The 25,719-nt window shown below is 34.0% G+C and overlaps 1 protein-coding gene across 3 annotated transcripts in view; it reads left to right on the forward strand.

Annotated features, from left to right (window-relative positions):
- LOC118185054 (zinc finger MIZ domain-containing protein 1-like) overlaps positions 1 to 25,719 on the forward strand; it is a 547,573-nt gene that overhangs the window by 171,781 nt on the left and 350,073 nt on the right. For 2 of the 3 annotated variants that reach the window (XM_085824218.1, XM_085824220.1), the window contains exon 2: positions 19,582 to 19,634. The exons of the other annotated variant lie outside the window; for it this stretch is intronic. In XM_085824218.1, coding sequence (XP_085680344.1) covers positions 19,632 to 19,634 — 3 coding nt within the window. In that variant the 5' untranslated portion in view covers positions 19,582 to 19,631. The remainder of the gene's footprint in view (positions 1 to 19,581; positions 19,635 to 25,719) is intronic. 3 annotated transcript variants of the gene reach the window in all.

A 25,719-nucleotide genomic window follows, 5' to 3' on the forward strand; every position in this document is an offset into this window, starting at 1 on the left:
GTTTTTAAATAGGGTAGATTTTGGTGCTGTTGTATACATTTCGTTAATGAGCGATTTTTGGTTGTGTAACATCGCCGAGCGTCCGGTATGAAAAATCTAAGACAGGTTTTGTTTTGGATTTATTTAAGAACTTATATTTTCATCTCTCTCTCTATATATATATATATATAAATTTATATATATATATATATAAAGTGAAAAGAAAAGAAAAATAGTACGTATCTACATCATTAGAAGAAACCATACTTTTAGAAAAGCTTTTAAAACACATATAAGGCAGGTAGTGGGTAACCAACGGTGATTGTCAGCCGCCAGTTTATGACGTCACGACCTGGTGGTTGGGCTTCTGTTTAAGGTGTTGGTAGTCAGGACTAAAGAGAAGGGCTAGCTCATAGAGTGTTTCCCCCTGAAACATGCAGTGAGGAGTGGTGACGTAGCAATGATGCCACCGAGCGCGGAGATGCAATTGACAACATAGAAATTAGCGTTTTAAATTTGAAGAAGCAGCGTTTAAAATGAGCTGTGTGTGAAAGATAGCTATAATTTGGAAGAGACAATTTTACTGCAGTATGCATTTTACACTGAACATTACAAAATTTAATAGTACTTACTCAATTTTAAAATAATAGATAAAGTGCGCTACTCTTAGCATAAAGTTCCTTTTTTTATTTGCAGGGATTTTTTTTTTCTTTAAATGCCTGTTTGTTGCTAATCATTTCTTTATCTGCATGTTAACTAAGAGAACTGTACTACTGCTTCTAAGATAACTATAATAACAGCTATTTAAAATTAATCAAAAAATATCCTTAAATTGGCATAGTTTTAAACATGTGTGGTTATATATGGCAAAATTTCTGCTAATCTAAGTTTGAGTTTCAGCCTAATTGTAAATTTTACATTGGCATATTTTTATCCCGATTCAATATAATAACATATATTTTTTTAAATAATTTTGTAACTTAGGCTTACATCAATATTTCATTTAAATAAATACATGTAAGATTCTTATCTTAATTTAGATAAAACAACTTTACTCACAGTACCTAAAATAATTATTTAATTTTTCAAAAGTGGGGGTTAGGGGGCAGGTCTTCTTATGCCAATTACTTTAATATCATACTTTATATATATTTTATCTAGAATGCTAAGCTAACACAAAATCGAATCAATAATAACAGAGGATGCAATAAAAATAACTGCAACAATAACTTAACAGAATTAGTTCTCATTTGAATTAATATGCTTTAGGCTATTAACTTCTAAAATGCCATCTAGAAATATTTCAAATCAAAACATATTATATATGCTTACTTGTACAGTCGCAATGCAACTACAAGTTGTTGAAACATTATTTATTGGCTGCCACATTCGAAGCAATCCTTTTTTTTGCCTTTTGGGTTGCTTTTCTTTGGGAAAAAACATATGCATTTCTATTTAAGAAACGTATTCTAATAAAAGTTCTCACTCTGCAAAATAAACGAATTGCTTCTCTGTTAACTTCAGGATAATATTTCTCCAGTTTATTAATTAAAGAGCCAATTACATGCTTCCCTTTATAGTAAGTTGTACCATGAACTGCACAAAATATGTTTTCGAACTCATAAACTGTATTCATCCATGAATGAGAAGGTGTAGTCAAACCTCCTAAGGACAATAATTTAATCCATTCTGAATTAAATATTGGTTCATCAGCACTATTTTTAGATATTGTTCCCAATGATGGGTCTTTGTCTCGCACACGATAGGCAATATAACCTGCAACATATGTTAATGCTTCTTTTTCGGCTGTCGAAAATTGTCTGTCGGAATTCAATTCTAATTCCCATGCCATAGGAGAAGGTTCCTCTATGAAATCCAAATCCAAATCATCAATAGTATTTAATGGATCTTCCTCCTCAGTTCCTAAAGCATCTTCCTCCTCAGTTTTCAAAGCCCTTTCAAGTATTTCGGATGTTAAATATGAATCAATATTTCTGCTTTCTTTAGTCATGCATACTTTTGAAGATAAATTTGGCAGCTTATTAGCGAGTATTAATTGCTTTAAGCGGCGTATAACTTCACTAGGTGATGGATGGTCATTAAACCTATCTAGCCCTCGAATCTGACTAAAGAGACTTTCAAGTGCATCCTGAGTTAATCTAGAGGTTAAAATATATTTAGCATCATACTATGATTTCAAATCCTGGTGTAGGCCAAAAAGAGAATTTATTGAAATTATTATTCCTTTTTGGAAAGGCAGTAAGTTGGCTTTTCCCTGAACTCTTAATCCACCAATGACTTTCTTCATTAATTCCAAAACTTGAATTTGTTTTTCATGATGTTCATTTAATCCAAATGCTGCTTTAAGTATTTTATCTGAAGGAGGGTATGTTTTCGTACTATTCATAATATCGAAAAAATTGTCGATTAACTCAAAGAAGTCGGATGCTTTTTTATCTCCTGTGAGGTGGAGTATACCTTTTGCTGTACTTCTTGAAAATGATGTTTTCGCTGGAGCGACTTTTTGTCTCTCGTTTCCCTTGACCATTAAATAATTTGGTTTTACTTTGTGACACAATTTAATTTCTCCTGAATCTTTATTTAAAACCTCTTTAATAATATCAACATTTAAAACAGTTCCATCTTCTAAAACAAATCCTTTATCTAAAAAGTGGTTTCTCAGTAATTTGAGGCAGTGTGCTAAATCTGCAAAAACCCATATTTTTTTCGTTTGGAATACTGGATTTGGAAACTGAGAACTATTAATCGAAATCTGTAACTCTTTCCACAAAGTAGTAGATCCTCCTAAATCAGACACTATTGCTTTCACTTCTACTCCAGATGATTGAATATGTCTTATGAGTGAAAAAAGAAGTTCTTTCTTCATTGGAGTGTTAAAATCAAAAAATATTGGTTGTTTCCACTGCGAAATGAGACCTCTGATTAAAGCAAACTGCACTTTTTGAAAAGGACCGAGAATTTGGTCCAGTTTAGAGTCATAGCAGAGTTTAGAATCTATGTGCATTTCGTCGAAACTGAGAACGCATATTTTTTCTACAGAATTCAAATATTGGCATCTTTCCTTCATTACAGCAAGAACATCACTCTGAATTCCTGGACTACATGAAAATTTAGCGCACCATCTCTTTAATGTGCTAGTGCTAGGTAAAGGAATTCCCATTTTTTCTTTCCAAAAATCGTAGCTTTTAGATGACAGAGCTCTTATGACAATGCAAAGTGAAATATCTTCACTAGTCCACCTGATTTTTTCCTTCTTTTCTAGCAATGTGTTAATCTGCGTCTTTGTAAAAATATGCTTTAAACGTTTTTCCAAATTCTCCGATCTGTTCTGTTTTTTCCCAAATTTCGCTGTTTGGGATTTTAATTTTTGAATTTCCGATACAAATTTCTTTCTAGATGTCGTCCGCCTTTGTCGCTGAGCAAACATTCTAAAATTTTTCTTTTCTCTATTTTTCAATATTTTATTACAATTTTCTAAGGATATTATTTTGTTCTTCAAATTATCAATACATTCTTGTTTATCTTTACACTTAGGGCACTCAGGGATATTGTCACTTAGGGCATTGTCACTTGTGAGTTTTATTTCAAAATCATTCACATTTGATTTATTATTGTCAGCTTCAATTTCGTTCTCGGCCTCAAAATAAATTTTCTTTGGGTTTAATTCGTGTAGTCTTTCAAAAGCACTCTGCATTAGTTTTCTTTTCAAATGTCTCCGATTGCTTTGTGTTATTTCGTTTACTGCACACATTATTGCGGCAATCCAAGCAAGCGATTTCTCATGTCATCTTCATAATCACTGCACAGAAAATGTTCGCTGCAAATTCTTGCGTTTTTCACATTAATAGAATCTTGTCTTCGACATTTATGTATCCATTCTTTCGTCAAAAGCAAATTATCCTTTGGGAAAGCATGAAATACAATATCTCTTCCTTTCGTATTTCTATAAGTGTTACGGCACGTTGCTACAGCACAAGAAGCCATATTACATAAAGGATACTTTAAATATAGAATTAAAAGGAAAACTGACTAAAACTATATATATATATATACACACACACACAAATTATTTTAAATATTTGCATTATTAGAAAACAAATATGTATGATTAACATTAATTTGGGATATGCGATCTCCAGAAAATCGTCTCGCAAATGAATGAAACTACAGTTTTAAAGGCGCGAAATCAGAGCAGGTGCAACAGAGACACGTCAGATTACTTCTGGTTCCCCCCCTCCATGAGGCTCGCGTCGGCGAGGAGTCGAACAAAGGAATGACCTAGCCCTTCTATTTATCCCTGGTTGGTAGTACTCCCTCACCATTTCTGAGACAAAAGCCACCTTTTTTCTCTTACAAGATGAATCAACGGAAACCCGCCAAAGGGGCTGTCTTTAACGAGCTTTTCTTGATCGTTTTCACCGACCCCTGGGGTGGACTCTGGGGTTCCTTTCCTAGAGAACAGGAAATTCTCTAAGGACACACACCTGTTGTATTATTACAATTGTTTCCTTCACGATACATCGTTAAAAAGTCGTTTGATTCTCTCTTTTTTTTTTTAATTAAAAGTTCACAAATCAGCTGTGGCATTCTAGTTAATTCCGAAATTTGTGTACCTGTATAAAGAATGACCGAATTTTTCCATACTTGCTCTTAGTAATCCAACTAGAAGCTGGAAAATCCATGGTTCGAATTCCGTGCTGTTGATTTTCTCATTACTTGGCAGCTCCAAAAAACTTGCGAAATGCCCATCTGCGGTAAGATAACTTCTTCGCAAAGTGGGCTTAGGGTTGCGCGAAATCTCCTAATTGACAATACTTGGCGAAAAAATTGGCGATATGCCATACACAGAGCGAGAACATTCCAGAACACATTCTTAGCGGTTTTCTCTAGAATATTGTCGAAAGTAGGTTAAAGCCCATATATATATTACTTAAATTCATCTCACTTAAATTCTGCTTACGTAGCTTATACTCATATTACTAAATACCTGTTTGGCATAATAATTCTTACTTAAAAAAAGACGTAACAGACCTTGTAAAAGACGAAACACCTTCGCATTTATTACTAATTGTTAAATGATCGGGGGTTGTCGGTTTGTTCCCCTTGAAAAGTCAACCAATTTCCGGTCAATGACGATAATAATTACTTGGTTTATTGATTACATTTTCATTTTAATTATACCTTTTTTTAAAAGTTTACATTTTCAATTAATTCTTGATTCATATTTGATGTTTCCATTTAAAAAAGAATTCAAGATTCATTTTTTAAATATGCTTATGCGTTACTTCATTCCATTAGAATTCTAACTACCTTTTCGAAGGAGATAATATACTAAATAATCCATTAGTAAATAAATTATTATTGTATTACTTTGCAGCTTTTGCTGAAGTATAAGGCAGTTTATTGCGATTAATTAATATATATATATATATATATATATATATATATATATATATATATATATGTCATAATAAAAGCAAAGGAAAAGACGGAGCGGTGTCGATGCTTGCTTAGATCCATATTGAAGATAAATTTTGATTGCGTAGTATTTAAAGAACTTGGCAGTCGAGGCAGTTTTAATTCCATTTTTATTTCCAATTGATATTTGTGGCTACAATCAGTTGGCACTCTAGTCGTGCCTTTCCACAGAAGATTTACATTTTTGATATTGTTGAGATAGAAAGCAAGCCAGCGAAATTACATCTTAGCACAGTAGAGAGCAAAAACTGAAGTGCGTAGTTATGAAGGATGGAAGCACGCGAAGAGGAAAGTTTTTGTTTATTATTTGGTGATTGGTCAAGAGGCATCTGCGTTAGCGGTTACGTAAGATCGCATAATTAATTTGAATGACACAATGCAGAGAAGTTATTGCTATTTTAGAATAAAGAGGAAGAATTAATGTTTTATAGTTTAATCTATAATTTTGATTCATATATTTTTATGTTACATATATGCACACCCTATCTGTCCTGGGAGAGAGTTGTAGTGTACCTTGAGATCAAAGATAAGCTTGCGAGCGATCGACCGAGTTAGGAGCTATACTCCAGGGCTTTGCCGTGAAGCTCTCTTCACTGTTACAGTGTTACAGTGAAGAGACCTTCACGACAAAGCTGTGGCTGGTATTCATTTTCTTCTCTTCACTGTGTTGCTGCTTGACAGCATGTTTATCGTAGTTTCTCGATAACTGTTAACGTGTCTTTGGAACTGTCCTGTGTAAAATTGGCGAAAAAAATTGTGTTTTGATTCTTCATCAAGTGTTATTATCGATTACTGCAAATCCACTAACCCGTAAAATGCAACTAGTTCTCTACAGTGGTTCCGGGACAATAATGTAGCGGATGATAGTCGTCACCACTTCGATTTGCTCGATCGGGGCCCGTGATTCTCTGCATTCACCCTCTGAATGGAGGAGAATGTAAAAAAAATTATCACATTCTCTCATGCGTGTTGTTATAGTGTAATTAATTAGCACGTCCCACTAGCAACTAGAAGATCCATGGTTCGGATCTTGACGAGTGCGCAAATGATTTTCCATTCCTATTTGGAAAAACATCCGATAGTCTGTGCGACTAATTTTCGATTCTCAGAGGTGTTCATTATGTCTTTCACTCAAAGAGTTCGTGCGTTTTATAAAAGTATCTTTTTTTGTTTTATGTGAATTATGAAACGGTTTCTTTGCAAGCTGGTGTTCAAAAATAAACTTGAAAATTCTATTAAAAGGAGGAGGCTTCAAACGTTGCATTAAATGTACGTGATCTTCTCTCTTTAAATTCAGAAATGCTAAAATGGATGGCAGTGTACTAGAAAACTGACAGGTAGAAAGAAAAATTGGGTAAGCTGCTCCGAAGAATTTTAGTACAATTAATTACACTTATAAGAATATTGCGTCTGGGAAGGCTTAGGTTTTACGCTGTCCAGTTGGGACAAAAAATACATTAATATCAGTTTATTTTCATGATGTATTACAGTAAAGGGTTATTGGGGGGGAGAAAAAGACAAAGTCCGAGTAGCGTACTAAATAAATGTAACTTAATATTTCGTGGAGCATTTTCAGAACAGCAAATTATCTCTGGAAAACCTGGCTTAACAAGTTGAAGAGTCATTTCTTCACGTGACAGCTGTTTCAATCAAATATCCACCCAAAGAACACAACTTGCCAGTTAGATCCCGCGCTTTTCTTTTTCATTCGCGGGAGTATATATTCTACATCGAAACCGACTGCAATGCATTATGTAATTAACAGTGTTATATTAATATGCTTTTCTTTGTGGCCAAGAAAGAGCATGGAATGGTACAAATATGTGTTTATTAGATATGAGAAGAACCTGTGAATAATATTACATATGCTATTTGCGACGAAAGCAAATTTCTGTTTTCTGATACGTTCTCGGAAAACGTTGATGGGTGAGAATATCGGTAGCATTATGATTCAATGAATAGTTGAAGAGAGACCACTCTGAAGATAATATTCCCCCAAACAAGACCAGAGAAGACATGCTTAAACAGGTATTCATTATTAAAACGAAATCCTTGATTTCCGTCTTTCTAGGCACACGCTGAGATCTTGATGTACTTTTTATTGTTAACAAAGACCGAGCATAAAATTTTTGGAGTTTTGTGGTTAATGGCTGGAACTTAATGAACATCTGAAAAATGAGGATGATGGGCATATAAATTGTTTATAATTGTCGACCACCTCAATCCAACCTAATTAAGATTGTTTATCTCCAGAAAAAGAGACAGTCCTTGGCAGCGGTAGCACTGCTGTTTCTCTCCAGAAAAAGAGGCAATCCTTGGCAGCGGTAGCACTGCTGTTTCTCTCCAGAAAAAGAGGCAATCCTTGGCAGCGGTAGCACTGCTGTTTCTCTCCAGAAAAAGAGGCAGTCCTTGGCAGCGGTAGCACCGCTGTTTCTCTCCAGAAAAAAAAGGCAGTCCTTCGCAGCGGTAGCACTGCTGTTTATCTCCAGAAAAAGAGGCAGTCCTTGGCAGCTGTAGCACTGAAAGGGTCCCGCTTTTTATATTTTTCAACTTGCACTTTCATGCGAAGCACAAATTTGATCCGATAGATTTCTTTTCTAAAGTATTTCCTTGCTAGAGTAACTAAAAACAGGCGAAAGTAGCATACATTTTGTCATGCACTAAAATAACTGTAGCCTTTAAAAATTAAAACTTTTTCTGTTATGCGATTTCTGTTACCCAATTACGCAAGGTAAGACATGGAAAAATATGCAGGTCTTATTACCTGAAATACTTTTAATCATATGTTATCCTATATGCTGCGTTATTTTTATTCCTTTTCCTGGTGAACTGAAAGGATCTCGATCAGAACCATGAGTTCATTATAGCCGAGAGAAAATAAACACTTGTGATTGACTAAAGCGTTGGTGACAATTGTCTTGCGCACAATTTTTTTATGAACTTACGATGATGAAGAACACCTTGGGATATGGATTTAAGTGCTCCCTTGCCGCAGAAACTCTGCCTTCTCCGAGATTCGAATCCAGAACAGGCTGTTGCTCTACTAGCAAGATAGCGGTGCTTGCTTGTAGGCATTTTAGAAAAGTAAGATTATTCCTGTCTTCAACCGGTATAATGAATAGCGAAGGTTAACCACCACACCACTTGTCTCAGATTCAAATTCAGGTTAAAAAAGTGGAAGTTCGCAAGTGTATTTATTATTTCGGGAAAGAGCAATTGAAATCAATCGATTTCTAAGTCCTTTCGAAGCGGAGAAAAGGAGGAAAAGAAATTAGAGACATTAATATCCATCGCTGCTTTCTTTCAAGATTGTCAAAATTGGCATGGCACAAGTTGTCATTGTGCGTTTTTGCGTAACGAGTAATGAAATCTAACTTTAAACCTCTGGTTTCTTTTCTGTATGTGTAAATTTAACTATCATCGTTTTTCAGCATTTAAAAATTTTTAAAGTTACTTCTTTATTAATAGGTAATTGCCTTACATTTGATTATGAATTCAAGCTTAATAACATATATGGTTATCCAACTGCCTGTCCAGTATCATGTCGTACTGCTCAAATAGCGGCCTTCGAAAAACTTTCTCGAAGACCGCGCTCAAACAGAGAGGTACTTATTTAGCATTCGGCAAAATTATGCTTTGATATCATGCATGTAATTGTCGTCTTGAAAGTTACCGAATTAAAATTTTCTAGTTATTAAATTCTGAGCGTTGCATGATTACTATGGTTGAATTAGCGCACTCCAGTGTATTTCTGCCAGTATAACGACAGAAGCTCATAAAGCTTGTATTGGCTGTCATTAAATATCACACCTGAACAATCGATTAATATTTCTAATAAAATATTTTTGTTACGTATACTTGTTACTAATACAATATCTTCAGAGTATTTGAATTAAATCTGCATAACAGGCAACAAAACACAGTTTCCGTTATCCATCATATGCTATTGAAAACCAATATATATTTTCCAATATCTATAACTTACATAACGACAGCGTGTCATTGAAAAGAATAACAAATATTTCAAGCCGCATTTCTTAATAGAGAAACGTATTTGTTGTAAGTGTAATATGTACCGCCTATCATCGAAATACATATTTTATTAAAAATTAATTCTAATTGCAACGCTCTTCATGAAGCATCGTTATGCTGAAAAGAAGGGAACCCTGTGTAAACATAAACTTTTCAGAAAAATTCCAATAATGTATTTGAGATTTTTCATTAAAGTGTGTAATTAATAAAAATCTCCAGATAAATTCTTTAGAAGAATTTCAGTGAGACATTTGATTGAAATTTTCAAGAAAGAATGAAATCAATGATTCATTGTTAAGAATATGGCCAAGCAAATGAGTGCTATCTGTCCAAGGCAAGGGATGCTTTCGTTGAGGACTTTTTAAGGGAACTGGCTGGTATTCATGACGCACATGGGGTGAACCACGAAAATTCCGACATAGTAAGTAGCTGGCCTATTTGGTGGTATATGGAGCCAACAAATTAATGAGAACCTTTGGAGAAACTCTTTAGAAAAATTTGAGTAAGGTAATTAAATAAAATTACTCGTATTTTGGTTGCAATCGGCGGCACCAAACGTACATAAATATATGTATATATATATAGCCACTCTATTACTCGGCTCGGTAATCTCAGTTTCTTCACTCTTATATGTTTGTAAATTGTGCATTTTTTGCTTTAAAAATGATTGTATTATGTTGTTCTTATCTTACGGTTAAGGTTTTTATGCCTTTAGTAAATCTGCATGCAATATTTGTCGAGTTATCAACAATTTAAAACTTGTTTAAATGCAGTTAAGCCTAATGAATTTTGCGATGGCGGACATGTTTGCTTACATTTTAAACTTGACAAAATAGCGGATTTGTTGCCAATCTAGAGAAACTAAGCTTCGCAACAAGAAAGTTAATGCCTTCTTTTATTATTGCGAATTAAATCATGTTTAATGCATTCTGGAATCTTTTCGAGAAAATAAGTGTTTAACATTTACTTCGTAATTTTTAATATAGATATTTTGAGTTTTTTTTGTATTTTTGCCTTGTCGGGAAGTGAAAACTGAATGAATTGAATGAGAAATACTGAATTGTCTGTAAAAAACTGTTTCTTCTTTGTTTTGTTTGTTTAATTTCTTTTGTATATCGTTTTAGATTTATTATATAGTATTTGAATAGAACATGTGGCAACGATTAGATAATTCTTCAAATGTTATAAATTTATATGTATCGTGATTTATAATATGAACGAAATGTAACGCTGTTAAGTGAACCTAGGGCCAGAGTGTCGCTGTGGTAAACAAATATAGTGAATTTTAAAGAGTGCATTTATTGTATTGCGATTTATGAGCTATCGACGAGGTAGATTTAATTCAATCCAACACGTTTAAATGAAATGCAAGAAAAAATACGTATAATTTAATATTCCGTGCAAGGAAGTCATGTCGTGTACACATCGGATTTTTTTTTAATTCAAATAAAATGTCGAGTTAAAATATGAAAAAAAAAAAGTAAAGAAATTCTAATTGAAAACACCAGAGTCAGCAATTAGGAATATCGGTGTTAAAAAATATTAAAATCTGACGTGAGTCTTAATACAGTGCGAAGAGGAGAAATCTGTTGTCGTGTTTATTGATTTAAAAATTCTTTGGAAAAAGATAATGAGATTAAAAGCTCGTGCGAGCATTTTGGTACATTTTAATATTAATTTAACGAAGAGCCGTGCATGTTTTCAGACTTCTATTTTTGAAATAGGAGAAATTATATTCTAATTTCTTTTTCTTAACCGTCTTTTCCTTTCCCATTCCCCCCCTTTTTTTGTGTGTGTGTGGGTGTTGACTTGGCTTTTTTCCCAGCGGAGGAGGGGGACTCTAAAGAACTGTAATATTTGTATTTAACATCTTAATCTCTGTTTTCCTGAATATTTTTTAGTTATTTATCTATTTAAGGATTTTTTTTTCTTTTATTTATCTATTGATATTCTTTTGTGTTTTAATGTTTCCTTTCCATCTAATAAAAGGTAAAATAATAAAGGGAAGCTTGGAGTATTGATTGAGATTTTAGAATGCGTGGGTTTACGTTTATATAAGATAACTAACTGTAAGTAACTAATCTAGGAAAACTTACATAAATATATTTGCTAGTAAATATTTTAGTGAAGATGATTCTGATATGTTTGTGGAGTCTCCAGTTTGTTAGGAACTATCGCATTCTCCATGTGTACTTCTGCGTTGTTATTCGTCAGCACATCCGGCTTGTAACTGTAAGACTATTAGTTCGAATCCCGACGAGGGTATAATTGATTTTTCGCTTTAATATACGGGATGCTAATAAGTCTCTGCACTGGCGTTTGAAATAAAGTTATAGGAAAAATTCGTCATTTCTTCAGTTTGGTTGCTTGTGTGTGGGGGGGGACTGTAAGGTATTATCGCATTTTCCCATGCGAGTTGTTGTGATGTGAAAGGTTAAAAAAAATCCATCTAGATTGGAAGCAGGTGAAAGATTGATGATTCAAATCCCAGCGAAGCGAGGGTCGATTTTTCACTTGTTTGCTCCGTAAAACTTGATTACGGTGTTGTTGTTACCAATCTCACTTGTTTCACAGTGGTCAGCACAAACTCACGACATTCATTGTGATAAGGAGTCAAATGGCAAGAGCCCTGAGCACCAAATAAGGTGACAGCCATCTTTAGGTTAGTTCCGGCCTCAATTTTGAGAGAGAGCAACCGGGTCCGAGGGTCTCCAACCCTCTTCGCCTACTACCAACTCCTCGAGAGGACTTTCGGCTCGGCGCATATTTAGGGTGCCCCTCTGTACATTTACAAACATCCATGCCTTCTTCTCCGAATTCGAATCACGGTCCTTCGGTACGGCAGACTGAGTCCACGCCTTCTCTGGGATTCGAATCTCGGTCCTTCAGCACGAAAGTCAGACTCACTAATTACTATCCCGGTTGGGTCACTAACCACTATCCCGCTAATTACAGTGGTGCCTGAATGAAAAGTGTGTTAGACTGTAACTCATCATCATCTGCACATGGTCATCTCATTTCTGCATGTGATTTCAATGGGTAAAACATTCGAAGTAGTTCTGTTTCCGCGTTTTTCAAAATACTTCCTGTTCCCGCGAAATCGAAGAGTAGAGTACCCCTCCCACAGCTCCTCAGGAGATGTCATGATGATTCATTAAGAAGAGCTGGGCAGTTTCTTTGTGAACAAGTTATTCTTCGTTAAATTGAAGTGTCTTAGTTTAGGCTCCTTGAAATCTTAAGTTTCATTCCATTTGTAATTCTGCTACAATATTAGCTGTTATTTTCACATTTATATTAATCAATATGAATGTTTTAGACATTATTGGAACTAAAAGGAAAAAAACCCTTAGCCCTTTATAAAGGTTATCAGTATCGAATTCAGAATAAAAATAAGGAAAATGTAGTTTAATGGATTTGCATAAATGAATGAATTAAAAGCTGCCAAAGCGCATTTAATACCAAAGAAATCGTCGTTTTAGAAGAAAGAACGTCGTTTTAGAACGGATATTTATTCTGAAAGATTTTATTATAACTTACCTTTATGGAGAATTTTGGAAGAATATTGTTTTTTACTTTAGGAAACAATCTTTTAGTTCATTTCCAAAATCATAGCAGAGTTTGAACATTCTCTCTCTCTCTCCTTTTAATTACAATATTATCTTCATTCATGCAAAGATCTGAGATCGTAAATATTATTCGATTATTTATTTTAAAAATTCTTCTTTTCCAATTAAAAATATTTTTGCTTTACTACCTTTTGAGAGAGGCTATGGTCCACTCCGCCCCCACTATGTAACTCCTTTAGGAAGGGGGTAATGAAGATTGATGATTTCCCGGAAACAGGAATCGCGGAAAAAGGAAGACACCAAAACATCCAGCTAGCGCTTGAAAGATCCAGAGCTCTGATCTTGGAGAGGATTGAGTTGAATTTTGATGTTTTTTATTTAAAAAAAATACTGTCTTTAAGTTATGGCATTAAATGAATGCTAGCAAACTTTTCCTTATTTTTCGTGGTGTTTCTTTCTTTTATAGGGTTTTACTTGATCTGGTAAAAGTTTCAAACAATCGAAAACAAACGTGAATTATCGCCGTGTGTGAAAGTAACTGCATAGACATGGAAAGGTTTAAAATAAACCTCTTTGTATAAACATGAACTTAGCACATTCTTATGATAACAAAATCAACCACAATCGTCACGACTGAACTAAAGTAACAGTCAAATTCCCGTTTAAATTAGAATATTAGTCAAAGACTACATAGTTTAAATTTAAATCTAAGCTCGCTCATAACTTCTAATCTGCATATCAGATTCACATGTCAGCAGCAATAATGCAAAACCAAACAATTACAAACATAACAGAGCTGGCAAGAGCTACGTTAACGTGCTGCGAAAGGTAGAAACACGTTGCGTCTTACAATCCCAAAACCTTAGCTTAAATACTCTTTAACTGATTTGCATTCTAGTGAGGAAATTGAAAGGAGAAATTGTAGTAGAATTTGAAGTCATAAATAATTTGTTAGTTTCAAATAATAACCTTTCAATTTGAAAAGAGTTTAAACTTTGCTGTATAATCAAATTTTTAACACACTGAAATCTCATGGTGTCCATCACAAGCGAATTTTTGTGTAGCAGATCAGCGGTGTTTATGAAGAATTATCCAGCCTGTTGTAAGAACATTGATTATAGTGTTCAGAAGTGTGTATCAGTGTTCAGAAGTGTGTATCAGTGTTCAGAAGTGTGGTACAGCAGCGAACGAATCAGCAGAATTGTGTGTTGGCTAGAGTAGTGGTTTCCAAAGTTGGGTACGCATGATCCAGGGGTACCCTAAGTGATACTTGAGAAGGAGGTTCACGGACATGAACCGAGTGTGTATGATCATGTATCACGTGAGTGCGAGGTTATCTCATTGGTCGCTGTGTTTTGTTTTCATTAGCACCTGTGGAGCTCAACACCATAAATGCACAGTTTTGAAAACGCATGCGCACACGTAAATATAAATATAATAAGGGGCACAACTTGTAATTATTTTCTTCTTAGGGTGCGCGATCAAAAAAGTTTGGAGACTGCTGGTTTACGGAACCAAACAGCTGTGCTTTTAACATTAATACTTTACCTGAAATCTGTTGAACTTTTAGGTTTTTTACGTGAAATGCATTTGATATCACTTGTTGCAAAATGGCCTCGTCACTCGCCTCCGCTTGAACTTCCTTTGACTTATAATTATAGACAGAATCATAACCAAATGCGACACTAAAATGGGGATACCGACAATGATGATTAGCACAGAGTTCCCTGCTGTTGTGTTAAATCTCTGTAGGCATGCACCTTTAATGCAACGATGTTTATTATCTGCTGGATGCTAAACATTCATTTACGGACTATGGGTAGATAGTAATATTCACCAGAAGTTAGAAAGTTCTAGAAAGTTCTCTGATGTCCTTAAAATATATTAAGTATATATTTTTTGAAAGAATAGTATGTGTAATGAATATGCGCAACATGAATATATGCAATGTAAACATTACGCAAGCAGTTCATAATTTTTCAGTACATGGTGCCTCCTCAGTGATGAATCTGTAAATCTTTCGACTTTATATTTATTGAACATCGTATTTCTGTAGTATTGTTATGATTTTATACCTCGGTATTTTGATCTTTTTGAGAATTAGTTGTACTTTGTAATGCTCAATTTTTGCATGGAAATATGGTCAAGTTTGACTGAAATATTGCGTTGATATTTTTCTCTTAAAGTTTAGTGTTATTTATTAAATTTCTCAGCTTCTGTAAAATATTTCCGTATATCAAACGTTGTGTTCAAATTAAATTCATCTCTTTTACTATGGCAAGTTTATTTTGTATAAAGAAATCGTCTCTTCTGTTTTGACGAATTAATTTTTTTTTTTATTATCTAGAGTAATTAGGTTATTTTGAAGCTTAAATGCGTAAAATGTGAAATATATTTGTGTCTGGAACATACGATAACACTTTGTTCAACGTGTTGCTAACATTTGCTTCATTTTTTCTTTCTGCCTATGGTAGTAATAAAGAAAATAAAGAATCAGTATACAGTAAAGGTATGCAGGTACGCTATTTTTTTTTTCTATATTAGTTTACGGTTTTATTTCGTAAAAAATATTAATAGAAATTAAAATTAAAATTTTAATTTTTATCATTTGCATATATTTTAAGTTTGATCATAAAATTTTGGCATAAATGTAATGCTTTTACCTGAAGAGTAACAGATTTTTCTTCAAGAAACACGAGCTGGGTCTTTTGGACCCAGGCCGCGTGCTCGTGTGACTGGAAAGAGCGCGCTCGTGTTACTCGTGGGTTAATGAAGTGTAGATTCCTTTTAAAGGAATAATATTATGGTGTAACAGACGGCATGAGTGCACTAACACCTTTCAAAGACTCGTCCAGTTCTTCCATTCTTCCGCTCAGGAAGAGAGGTAGACCTCTAAAAGTTACTTCGCATTCCCGAAATAGTCAAGAACTTGTGGTTCCGGACAGTGCTTCAAAGAGAGGTCCTCTTGCCCAGGAAACCAAAAAAACTGATACTAGAGACAATATTACAAGAGCTTCCAAATCTCCCAGTTCTGTCTCCTTGCTGGAACGTCGGCGGAGCCAGAGGGGGAGGTTGTAACCAATCCGTTAATATAAACTCTGCTGCTAATATAAACTGTTGGACTAACTGTAACAACAAGGTTGCCCTCTGGTGAGTTCTCAGCGAAGGACTTCAGTAAAAGCCAAGTGTTTAACCTGATAGGTTGTTTCAGACTCTTGCTCTGTAATTTGTAATGTCCGTGGGTAACTTAAACCTGTTAATAAATAATTTTTACACTATAAAGGACTCTTATATGACCCTATGCAACACATAATGGTAATATGGTAATTTTACTTGCAGTTTATCCGTGACTACTTTTCATTTGTTGTGTTCTTGTCGTAATTATGTCCTTCGGAAATTAAATTATTGACATTATTTCCCCTCTCGATTTTTGGATGATAACGTGAAAAAACAGAGGGAAATGCGGTATAACGTGGAAACGAAGATCGTCTCGCTCGAGCATACAAGCGAGCCAGGGGAGTTAACGAGATTGCAAAGAATTCAAAATGAAATGCATCGCATCATTAGAAGTGGGTTGCGTTAGGCCGTACGCTTAGTTCTCGCTAGTGATCAATTTGTAAAACTTTTGCGTTGATACGCATATGCTTATGCAGGGTTATACCGTGAACAGCAGTACTTTCTTGCAGCTTCAGATATTTCCATTGTGCAATACATGCTAAGAAAACAGGAATAAATCCCATTATCAGAAGCCCGTTGTGTAGACTAATACTTTGCTTACGGCCGCTCATGCTTATATATATACACTAAAGCTTCCTGACGATATTTTCAGGCAACGCGGCAAAGAGGAAATGTAAATGTTGGTACTTTTTCCCCTGCTATCGGGACCGGTTTCAGAAATGTATGCGTGTATGCATGTATGTATGCACGTGTGCGCATGTATGTGCGTGTGCATGCATGAATGTGAGTATGTACTATGTGTGCGTGCATATGCATACATGCATACAAACATACATTTCTAAACACGGCCCTGGTAAACAGGAAAGTACCTATATTTGTAACATAATGTTTAATTTCTTATAGGTGAAATCTTTTTTTATTTCGGTCATACTCTTATATCCAGGAGAATTTTATTTTAATCAAGATAAAATAATTCTGTTATATTTATTTAGTCTAATACATGTCGATTCAGTTAACAGAATTCATTTCGAAACAAAACTGGAAGCTCAAATTTTGAAATATTTGTTGTATTATACTCTAGACATTCATATTGCTCTTTTTAACAGTATTTAATTGGAACGCGGCATAAATCTGAAATATATATAATGGTTTACGAGGATGTAAGCAGTTGATCTTTTCATCGTGAAAAGAAAATAAATTGCAAAGTTTCAAAAGCATGTTCCCATTCGCATGTGCATTGTGTTTAATGTGTTGTGAGATTGTTTATTTCCTGCTTTGAGTATGTTTATTTTCTGTCTTTGTTTGTTGAGCGGTTTGAAATATATCAGTTATCCTTAAGATGAAAGAAAAACGTTTTTGTCCGTCTTTGTGTTGATGTCAACCTGTTGCTGTTATTTTATTCTTATGCTATCGAAAGTTTTAAAAGCTAAATGCAGGGTGAATCTGAACGAGTAGGCAAAATGTTAGGGGGTGATAGAAGCCGGCTGTTCGAGCAATATTAGTCATAGAACGTATGGTCGTAACGCAAGTGGTGAGAAGTTAAAGGGTAGTTTTCCACTGTCACATGTAAAGAATTAACACAAGAATGAGACGCGATACTACAGAAAACATTTTACAGAACATGCTCCATAGAAATTGCTCAAAAGACCTTCCGCCAGCGGTAATGCAGGCATCACACCTGCGGGATAGGGATTGACGCACATTTGCGAAGATACTAGGCATCATTTCCCGAATATCGCCGGCAACAACGGCGATCTTGGCGACTAGGTCCATATTGGCTTCAATGGGGTACTTGTAGATTTGGCTTTTACAGGAAAAAATCCAAACACGAGAGATCCGGTGATCTTGGTGGCCAAGTTATTGGACCACCTCGACCAATCCATAGCTCTGGAAATTTCGTGATTCGTATAACGAGCAATCCTCTCACCAATACACGGTAACAAATGCCGTTGGACCTTGAATCTTGAATCTAATATGGATCGGTAGTCTTCGACCCTGGGCCTTTACTACCAAAAATTACTTTGTTCCTTGCTGGAAATCATTTTTGAATCTCTTAGTCCTCGCCAGATGGCGGCAAATGAGCACCGAAGTGCAAAAAGTTCTGTCGTAGAGAACAGCAATTATTAAGTCAAAACAATTATATGGCCTGAGTCATCAGTCAGTGCGCTATATTGAAGATGGAAAAGACATATATTAAGATTATAACACTAAATAAAGTTCGGCTGGCGAACTGAAGTTTTTCTCCAGATCCCGATTACTATAGAGTTCCAAATAGTGAAAAGAATCTCCCCGGCGGGGAATGGAATCCCTGTCTCCCACGTGACAGGCGGAGATACCGAATCCTGGGATCGAATCAGGGACGTTTAGATCTTTAGTCTAACTCTCTCCCAACTGAGGTATTTCATATTGCGAGAACTCTCTAAAAGGACACAGTTCCTCACTATCCATACACAACACCGCTGGGCTGCGAGGACCGACCTTTTTTATGCCATTTAATTTACAAAGGCATCTCGCCCAGACGGTATAGTAATTAGGGAAGCCTGACTGCGATACCGAAAAGCCTGGGTTCGAATCCCGGAAAAGGCATGGTTATAACTGTCCATTCATTCATAGGAGGCGATGGTGGCCCACCTATTAGGTGCCTCCATAGTAAAGAGGTATTAGGTTGTTATGGAAAGGGCTATTAGGCGTCTCCATAATAAAGTCCATTAATCTATACACGGCCAGATGTGGTTAACCACATCTGGCCTTGTATAGATTAATGGACTGTGTTACGCTGTAACTGTTCACAAGCTGCCTGCCATTGGGAGGGGGAATTTACAATGCCACCTAGCGGCTCGTCGTTTGCGTTCCGACCATACATTCTATGATAAGTATTGCTTGTATAAGCTGCCTTTTATCATCCCCTAAAATTTTGACCACTTGTTCAGATTCACCCTACATGTTATGTAAAATAAAATAATGCATAATGTATACGTTTGAGCACATATTATGTTTTGTGATTTTACTGGTCAAGCAGTTTTGTTTAAAAAGTGCTCTAATATTTAGTGATTAAGAAGAATTTATTCACATTGAAATATTAACAATTAAAAATTTTGAGCCAGAGGCATGGATATAAACTGAATTGTAGGTAATAGTGAAATTTCTATTATGTAGCTTACTGTAATTTATAATTTGAACTTAAATTAATGAAATAAATATGTAAAGTAAGTAAAAAAAAATTTTAGTTTTTGTTTAAAATGCAAAAGCTATTCTTTTTTGTTGTTGTTTTTTCGTGTGGGATACAAGTTGACTATAGTGCGTTTAATAATCTTTATTTTCTTTATAGGAAATGCATTTTTTCATTAACTATTAACAGTCAGGATATGGTGTGTGAACATGGTATGTAAATTAATACATTTTTTGTTCATTTTTGTGTTGTATATTTTTGTTTTTAATATTTTTAATAACATTAAAAATAAAGCTAGAAATTTTCATATTTGTATACCTGAAAGGTTCTACAAAATACCATGCTTTCCAAACTTTTCTTTTTTCAGAGATTTGGAAAGGCATACAGTAGGTGATTGATGATAAATGTTGATGTAGCATTTAAATGCAGTATTTTATAAATATTTGTTTTACGCTTTATTATTTTACACATTAATGTATGAGGCATTCTAAAAATATCTGTTAAAAAATTAAATATTTTCATAATGTAAGATACACTGTAGTATTTACAAAATAAACGTTATCATAAGAAATCATCTTCATAAATTGATCTTTAATGGATCCCTTGCATCTGGGTGTCCTGTGTTACCACCTAATGGCATTTAAAAAAATTTACATGAGAAAATAGCATGTATATCTGTTTGGTATTGTCATTATTTTCTCATAAAATATTAAGCCTGCTTTGCCTTGAAATAAAATTACAATTTTTTTTATGAATAATTTATTATATAATTTAAAATTGTTCTCACATAGTGTGATTTTATTTAATAGCTTGTAGTACCTGACCTTACTAATGACATTCAAATTTCGATCAGCTAAAAGTTTAAAATTGATTTAGTGGGAAATTTTAATAGTTATTGGAATAAAGTGCGTCATTTACATGTTATTTAACTCAGACTGGTACTTTCGACTTATTTTAACCAGGTTCTGGATAATTTAAACGTGATATTCGGTATATGATAATTACATACGAATGTCATAAAATCATTTTTAAGCAAACTTTTTTTAATTACGAACCGTATGCGCGACTGGCACCCAAAAATACTATTTTAAAACAGAAAAAAATATATACAGTACAAAGTCCGTAATCCGGAGGTCCATTATCCGGAATGATCTATAATCCGGACCTCAAAGCCACAAACTTTAAGCATGCGTGTAAAGAATGCTTTACGCATGCGCGCGTTGAAAGAAATGTTTAATAAAGTAAACACATAAATATTAAGTTTTTTTTGTAAACTTTGATACCCTTTAGATCATAATTGCTCTTTATTTCATAAATTACGGTTTCATATTTTTAATTGCATAATTTCTGCATGTCATCTTACCAGATTTACATTGATGATCTATAATCCGGAAAACCTCCTAATCCGGAATCGCCGAAATCCCGACGAGTCCGGATTACAGATTTTGTACTGTACTGATTTTAATGAGTCATTTAGCTAGTTAGTTATTATCGCTAGTGTTATTTCATAAAAATATGCAATATTTTTAATTAGATATATCACGAATTAAATGCTTTTTATTTAAATCAGTCAGATTAAAATGTAATATATCTGTGTATGTAAGAAAATAACGAATATGTAAAAGATTAAATTAACAACGTAAATTTCCTTCCTCAATTCTAAAAAATAGTAACCTCTCTCTGCTTTGCGTCATTTCTAGATTAATCCATGTCATATGACTCTTACATAATTCTGGTGATATAAATGGAACTAAAACTCTCAACAGCCAATAGTAATTATATAGCAGTATTAACTGTCCAATCAAAATGCATCGAGAACCAAAGCTAACTCAGTCTGAATTAAGATTTCACCCTGAAGGGAGTTTCTGGAGGCAACACGACCTTATCGTAAACAATCAAAGTTAAATGCGATTTTCAACTGAGAAACCTACTTTATAATCTTCCCATTTATGAACAATGTAGATGGCGTTAGTCATGCTTGCTTTGTGCGCATGCGTTCGAATGATAATAATTTGCATATACCAACTTGTAATACCTTTCCTTTTTATAAATCTGACGTTAGTTGCAAGTTGACGTTAGTTCATGGTGTAGCAATTTAATGGCCAACAGTGATCCTTCATATTGGCAGCTAAGAACTCGGAATTCAGTCTGGGTAAAAATTTCTCTTGTTCGTGGTGAAATATACATTGGGAAATACATAACTTATTCAAAAAACCCACTAGAATCCATATATCCCATAAGTACACTGCCAAATTTTAGTATTTTTACTTTTTACAACCGTATTTTTATGTTTAATTCCAAGTATCAATTTATCACAATAATATAAGGAAACATTAATTTTTAAAAATAGTCGAAAACGTCATTCTTTTTTTCTTTCCTTCCCTACCTCTGTTATTCTGTTAAGCAATACTCTAGGACTGCATTCATATAAGAGCGAAAATGTAGGTTTTCAGATATGATAATGAACGCAGATTGTTAATTATGTATATAATAACTGTTCTTGAAACGTCAATATGTAAATAAAAACAGCGCAAAATGGAATTTACTTGCATCACAGAAGTAATAGACGTAGTGGCTGAAGCATATTGTCCCGTTGATTCCGAAAGGGTTAATCTAATCTAAACACTATAATACTACTAGAAAATTTTGTGCATGTACTTGTAATATTTTTATTGCGTTTTATGTTATATATATTTTTTGATTTGATTTGCGAGGAGAATATCATGAGAAATTAGAATTATTAATTTTAACAAAATTGACTAAAAAAATTCTCTTTTTCTCTTTTTGTTTAAATTTATTTCACAATAATTGTGAAAATAGTATTACTTCTTTCCTTAGCTGTCGTGTAAAATTAAGGTAAACATGTACAGAGGCTTAGATAGTAGTAATTTTATTCTAAAGGAAACACTGTGGCAATTTTTATTAAGTTTTACTTATGGTTTAATTTTCATTTAAATCATCATATTCTACTCTTTTTGGCTGATATCACAGTTTTCGCTCAGATTAAAAATTTATGCAAATTTAAGCATGTGACATTGTTTAAAAATAGAAGTATAACTGTGACGTATTTGAGCAATCGCCGCTGTGTCACTGAGTACTAGTATCTGCTGAACCGTGGGCGGCCACAAAATTTACACCGCATCTACAAAAGTTCTCACGCAGCCTTTATGTTCGCACCGTTGGTCGCAGACATGCACATCCAATCACAAAAATATTTTTAATGACGCAAATATTCTTGTTTTGGTATTTTTAAATTTAAAATCTGAAAGTTTTCAGATTTTATATTGCGACCAAAGAGGCTTTTTTTCAACGTTTTGTGTTTTACCCTTATTTATTAAATATGTTCTTCGATCTCAAAACCATAAAATTTAATTCAACAGAAGTATCACAGAATAATTTTAGAAAAGGATATCTAGAATTCCCGATACACAGATAGAAAGTTTTTTTACAGTACCCCATTCCGTATACTATATTCAGAAAAGATTTTGCAGAGACTGTAAAAAACAATTTAAAAAAAAAATTGACATCTGTATGACAAAAACTGAAGAGAGATATTTGAATTCAAAATACCCACTTTTTCTATCATTTTCAACTTCTAAGTGTTCAAAACAGTATAAATACGTTTTTGATGTTCTTATATGATTTTATTACTTTCGAATTCCAATCTTATAATCGTACAAAAAAAAATTCATCAAACTAGAAATATTTTAAATTTATGCAAATAAAGTTACCAGTAGGCTATACTGAAAAAAAGCTTACTCTGTTTTCTAGAACACGAATTCTGTAAGATTCTGTGGATAATATCACTTTTTTGAAACAAAAATTATATTTGCCGATCCTTTTCACGATAATTTGCATAGGAATTATATTATTGCTTGTCGCTTTATCAGTTAACATCAGAAAGGTTTTCCTAAACTGATATTTTTAGTTAAATACATCGCTTTTCAATTTGTGTACGGCCCCCGAATATGATGTCCAATTTTAAAATTAAATATCTCTGCCATTTTTATGTTCTGCAAGAATCTTTTTATTTATTTAGTTTTTAAATAATGAATATAACATTTTCTTAAATCTCAATGATTCATGAACTTAAAGGTATTGTAGAACTATGTGGGTTTAGCTTGTAATTGGAATTCTGCTTTGTGAAAATGTGCATTTTAGCGTCAGAGCAAGCAGTGTCATCTTTGTAATAACTTGGTTGGGCTAGCCATCGATTGAGCCTATGGCGAATTTCAGTTAAAAATCACCAGAGATAGCTCGACAAATTTTATTTTGAATTTTAATTTGACTTGTGTTTTGTGCTGAGAATTAAATAGTTGTTGAGGCGGTAATTTATCGGATCGTTAAATCATAACACTGCGTGCGTTAGGTTAATTTCACACCCCAGAATGATAAATAAACCTGTGTATGTTTATAAATAAATAAAGAACGAAAAAAGCGTAATTTTTTAATGAATAATGCTATAAAGGTAACAATCGGTAAAAATATAATTTTGCCCGAATTTTATTCACCTGTTTGAATGTTATTTTGCCGAAATGGTATTTTGTTTACAAATTGTCGAATAAATTTTAAAAGTTATTAGAAACTATTTAATCAAAATAACAGTAGTTTCTGGCGAAACTAGTGTTATTTTGATTCTAAGGGTGTAATTACTGTTTTCGCATTAAGTCATTAATTTACTAGAAAGTAAGACATCTCCAAAAGTCTGTCCTTCGCGAAAGATTTTGTGTATTACTGGCCATTCCCTTTTCTGCATAAAGAAAAACACCACAGAACAATTACTTTTATACTCTATTTAAAAAGACATTTTTCTTTCACATTCTTCTGCATCATATTCCATTCTTTAAGTTTCCTCTCTGATGGTATGGCCTCAGATGTTTGACTGTAGGACCGGTGAATGCATTCTGCGAAACGTGATGAGACCAAACTATTTTCGGCGTGGATTTCCCAGTGCTCTGGGATAAGTATCGATCCCACACCGTTGTCCTGGCAACGCAGCAAGGGAGGGTGCGATGGGGCTTTCCTATGCAGGTGAATATAGTGAACAAGTGGTCACTAGGCCCTTCTAGTCTCTCCAGGACGGTTATTCTACTCTACGAGAGTCGACAGCAAGTTGTGGGCCGCCAGATGTCGCTGCTAGTAAAAAACAGGTCTGTCCGACATCCTATATTCTCTGAGTACGGAAGTTGTCGAAAGCGCGCGAAAAAGTGTTGCCGCGTCGTCAATCAGGGTTGTGCAGTTGACGCATTAAGTAGACAATGGCTTTGTATGTGTTTTCGCTGCTGATTTTTTCATATTTAAACGAAGAATACGGTCGTAGATCTCTGACTCGGTGGCGAATTTATAAAAAATATATTGATGCTTTTGCTCTGCCAAAAGATGTTTTCATTGCGTATTTCAGATTGCCAAAATTTATAGTTATTTTAATTTGCGATGAACTGAGAGAGTATTTGGAGCCACATTCAGAAAACAAGAACGCAATTTCTACTGAAAGAAAAGTTATACTATTCCAGAAATTATAGATATAAATTGTAATTGTATGCTTTAAAAATGTAGAAGATAATAAGTTTATCAAGCACATAAACTTTCTTTATTTAACACAAATATAGACATCCGATAAGCTTCTACTCGATTTATGTACAGCAAGAATTACGTTTACTTTAAAATCTAACAGTTGAATACCTTACCAATAATACTGTGAACACAAAAAGGAATGTCGTTCATTATTACGCGAAATTCACACTACTGTAAAATAAAAATTAAAAAAAGTATATATATATAAAACTATAAAATAGCTTTATAATATCTTTTTCAGTAGCTGTACTACTACTAATGTGATACTTTCAAAAATAAGTTTTAGCTCAGAGGAGCTATTAATTTCGTTTTGCCATTTTGTGGCGTTTCACTTTTCAAATCGTTGCCACCAAGTATTATCGCACTCTATTATATTTAAAGAAATTAAATAATGAGGAATCTGCAGAATGTATGAATGTTTCTCGCACAGTCATAAAACAACGCTACCTAGAGCCATGAAATTCTGAATAACGTAATCCTCCATCCTAATATAGGCATCTGGAGGCTCAAATTTGGAACTGAGAATTTGATTTATCTATTTCATATTTTGTAAAGCATTTATGAGTTTTTGATTAAGAAACCCAACGATTTCAAAGCGAGCAATGGCAACATTGTACAGTAAAAAACATTTTCATCTCTAGCGCGGGAGATTATGTATCGGAAATTCTAAAGATATGCTTTTTTTTAAATTATATGATATTGCTGTTGAATTTAATTTTATGG

Source organism: Stegodyphus dumicola, chromosome 9, assembly GCF_044657685.1.
Source record: "Stegodyphus dumicola isolate Sdum_Otavi_A_Nest chromosome 9, ASM4465768v1".
Lineage (NCBI taxonomy): Eukaryota > Metazoa > Arthropoda > Arachnida > Araneae > Eresidae > Stegodyphus > Stegodyphus dumicola.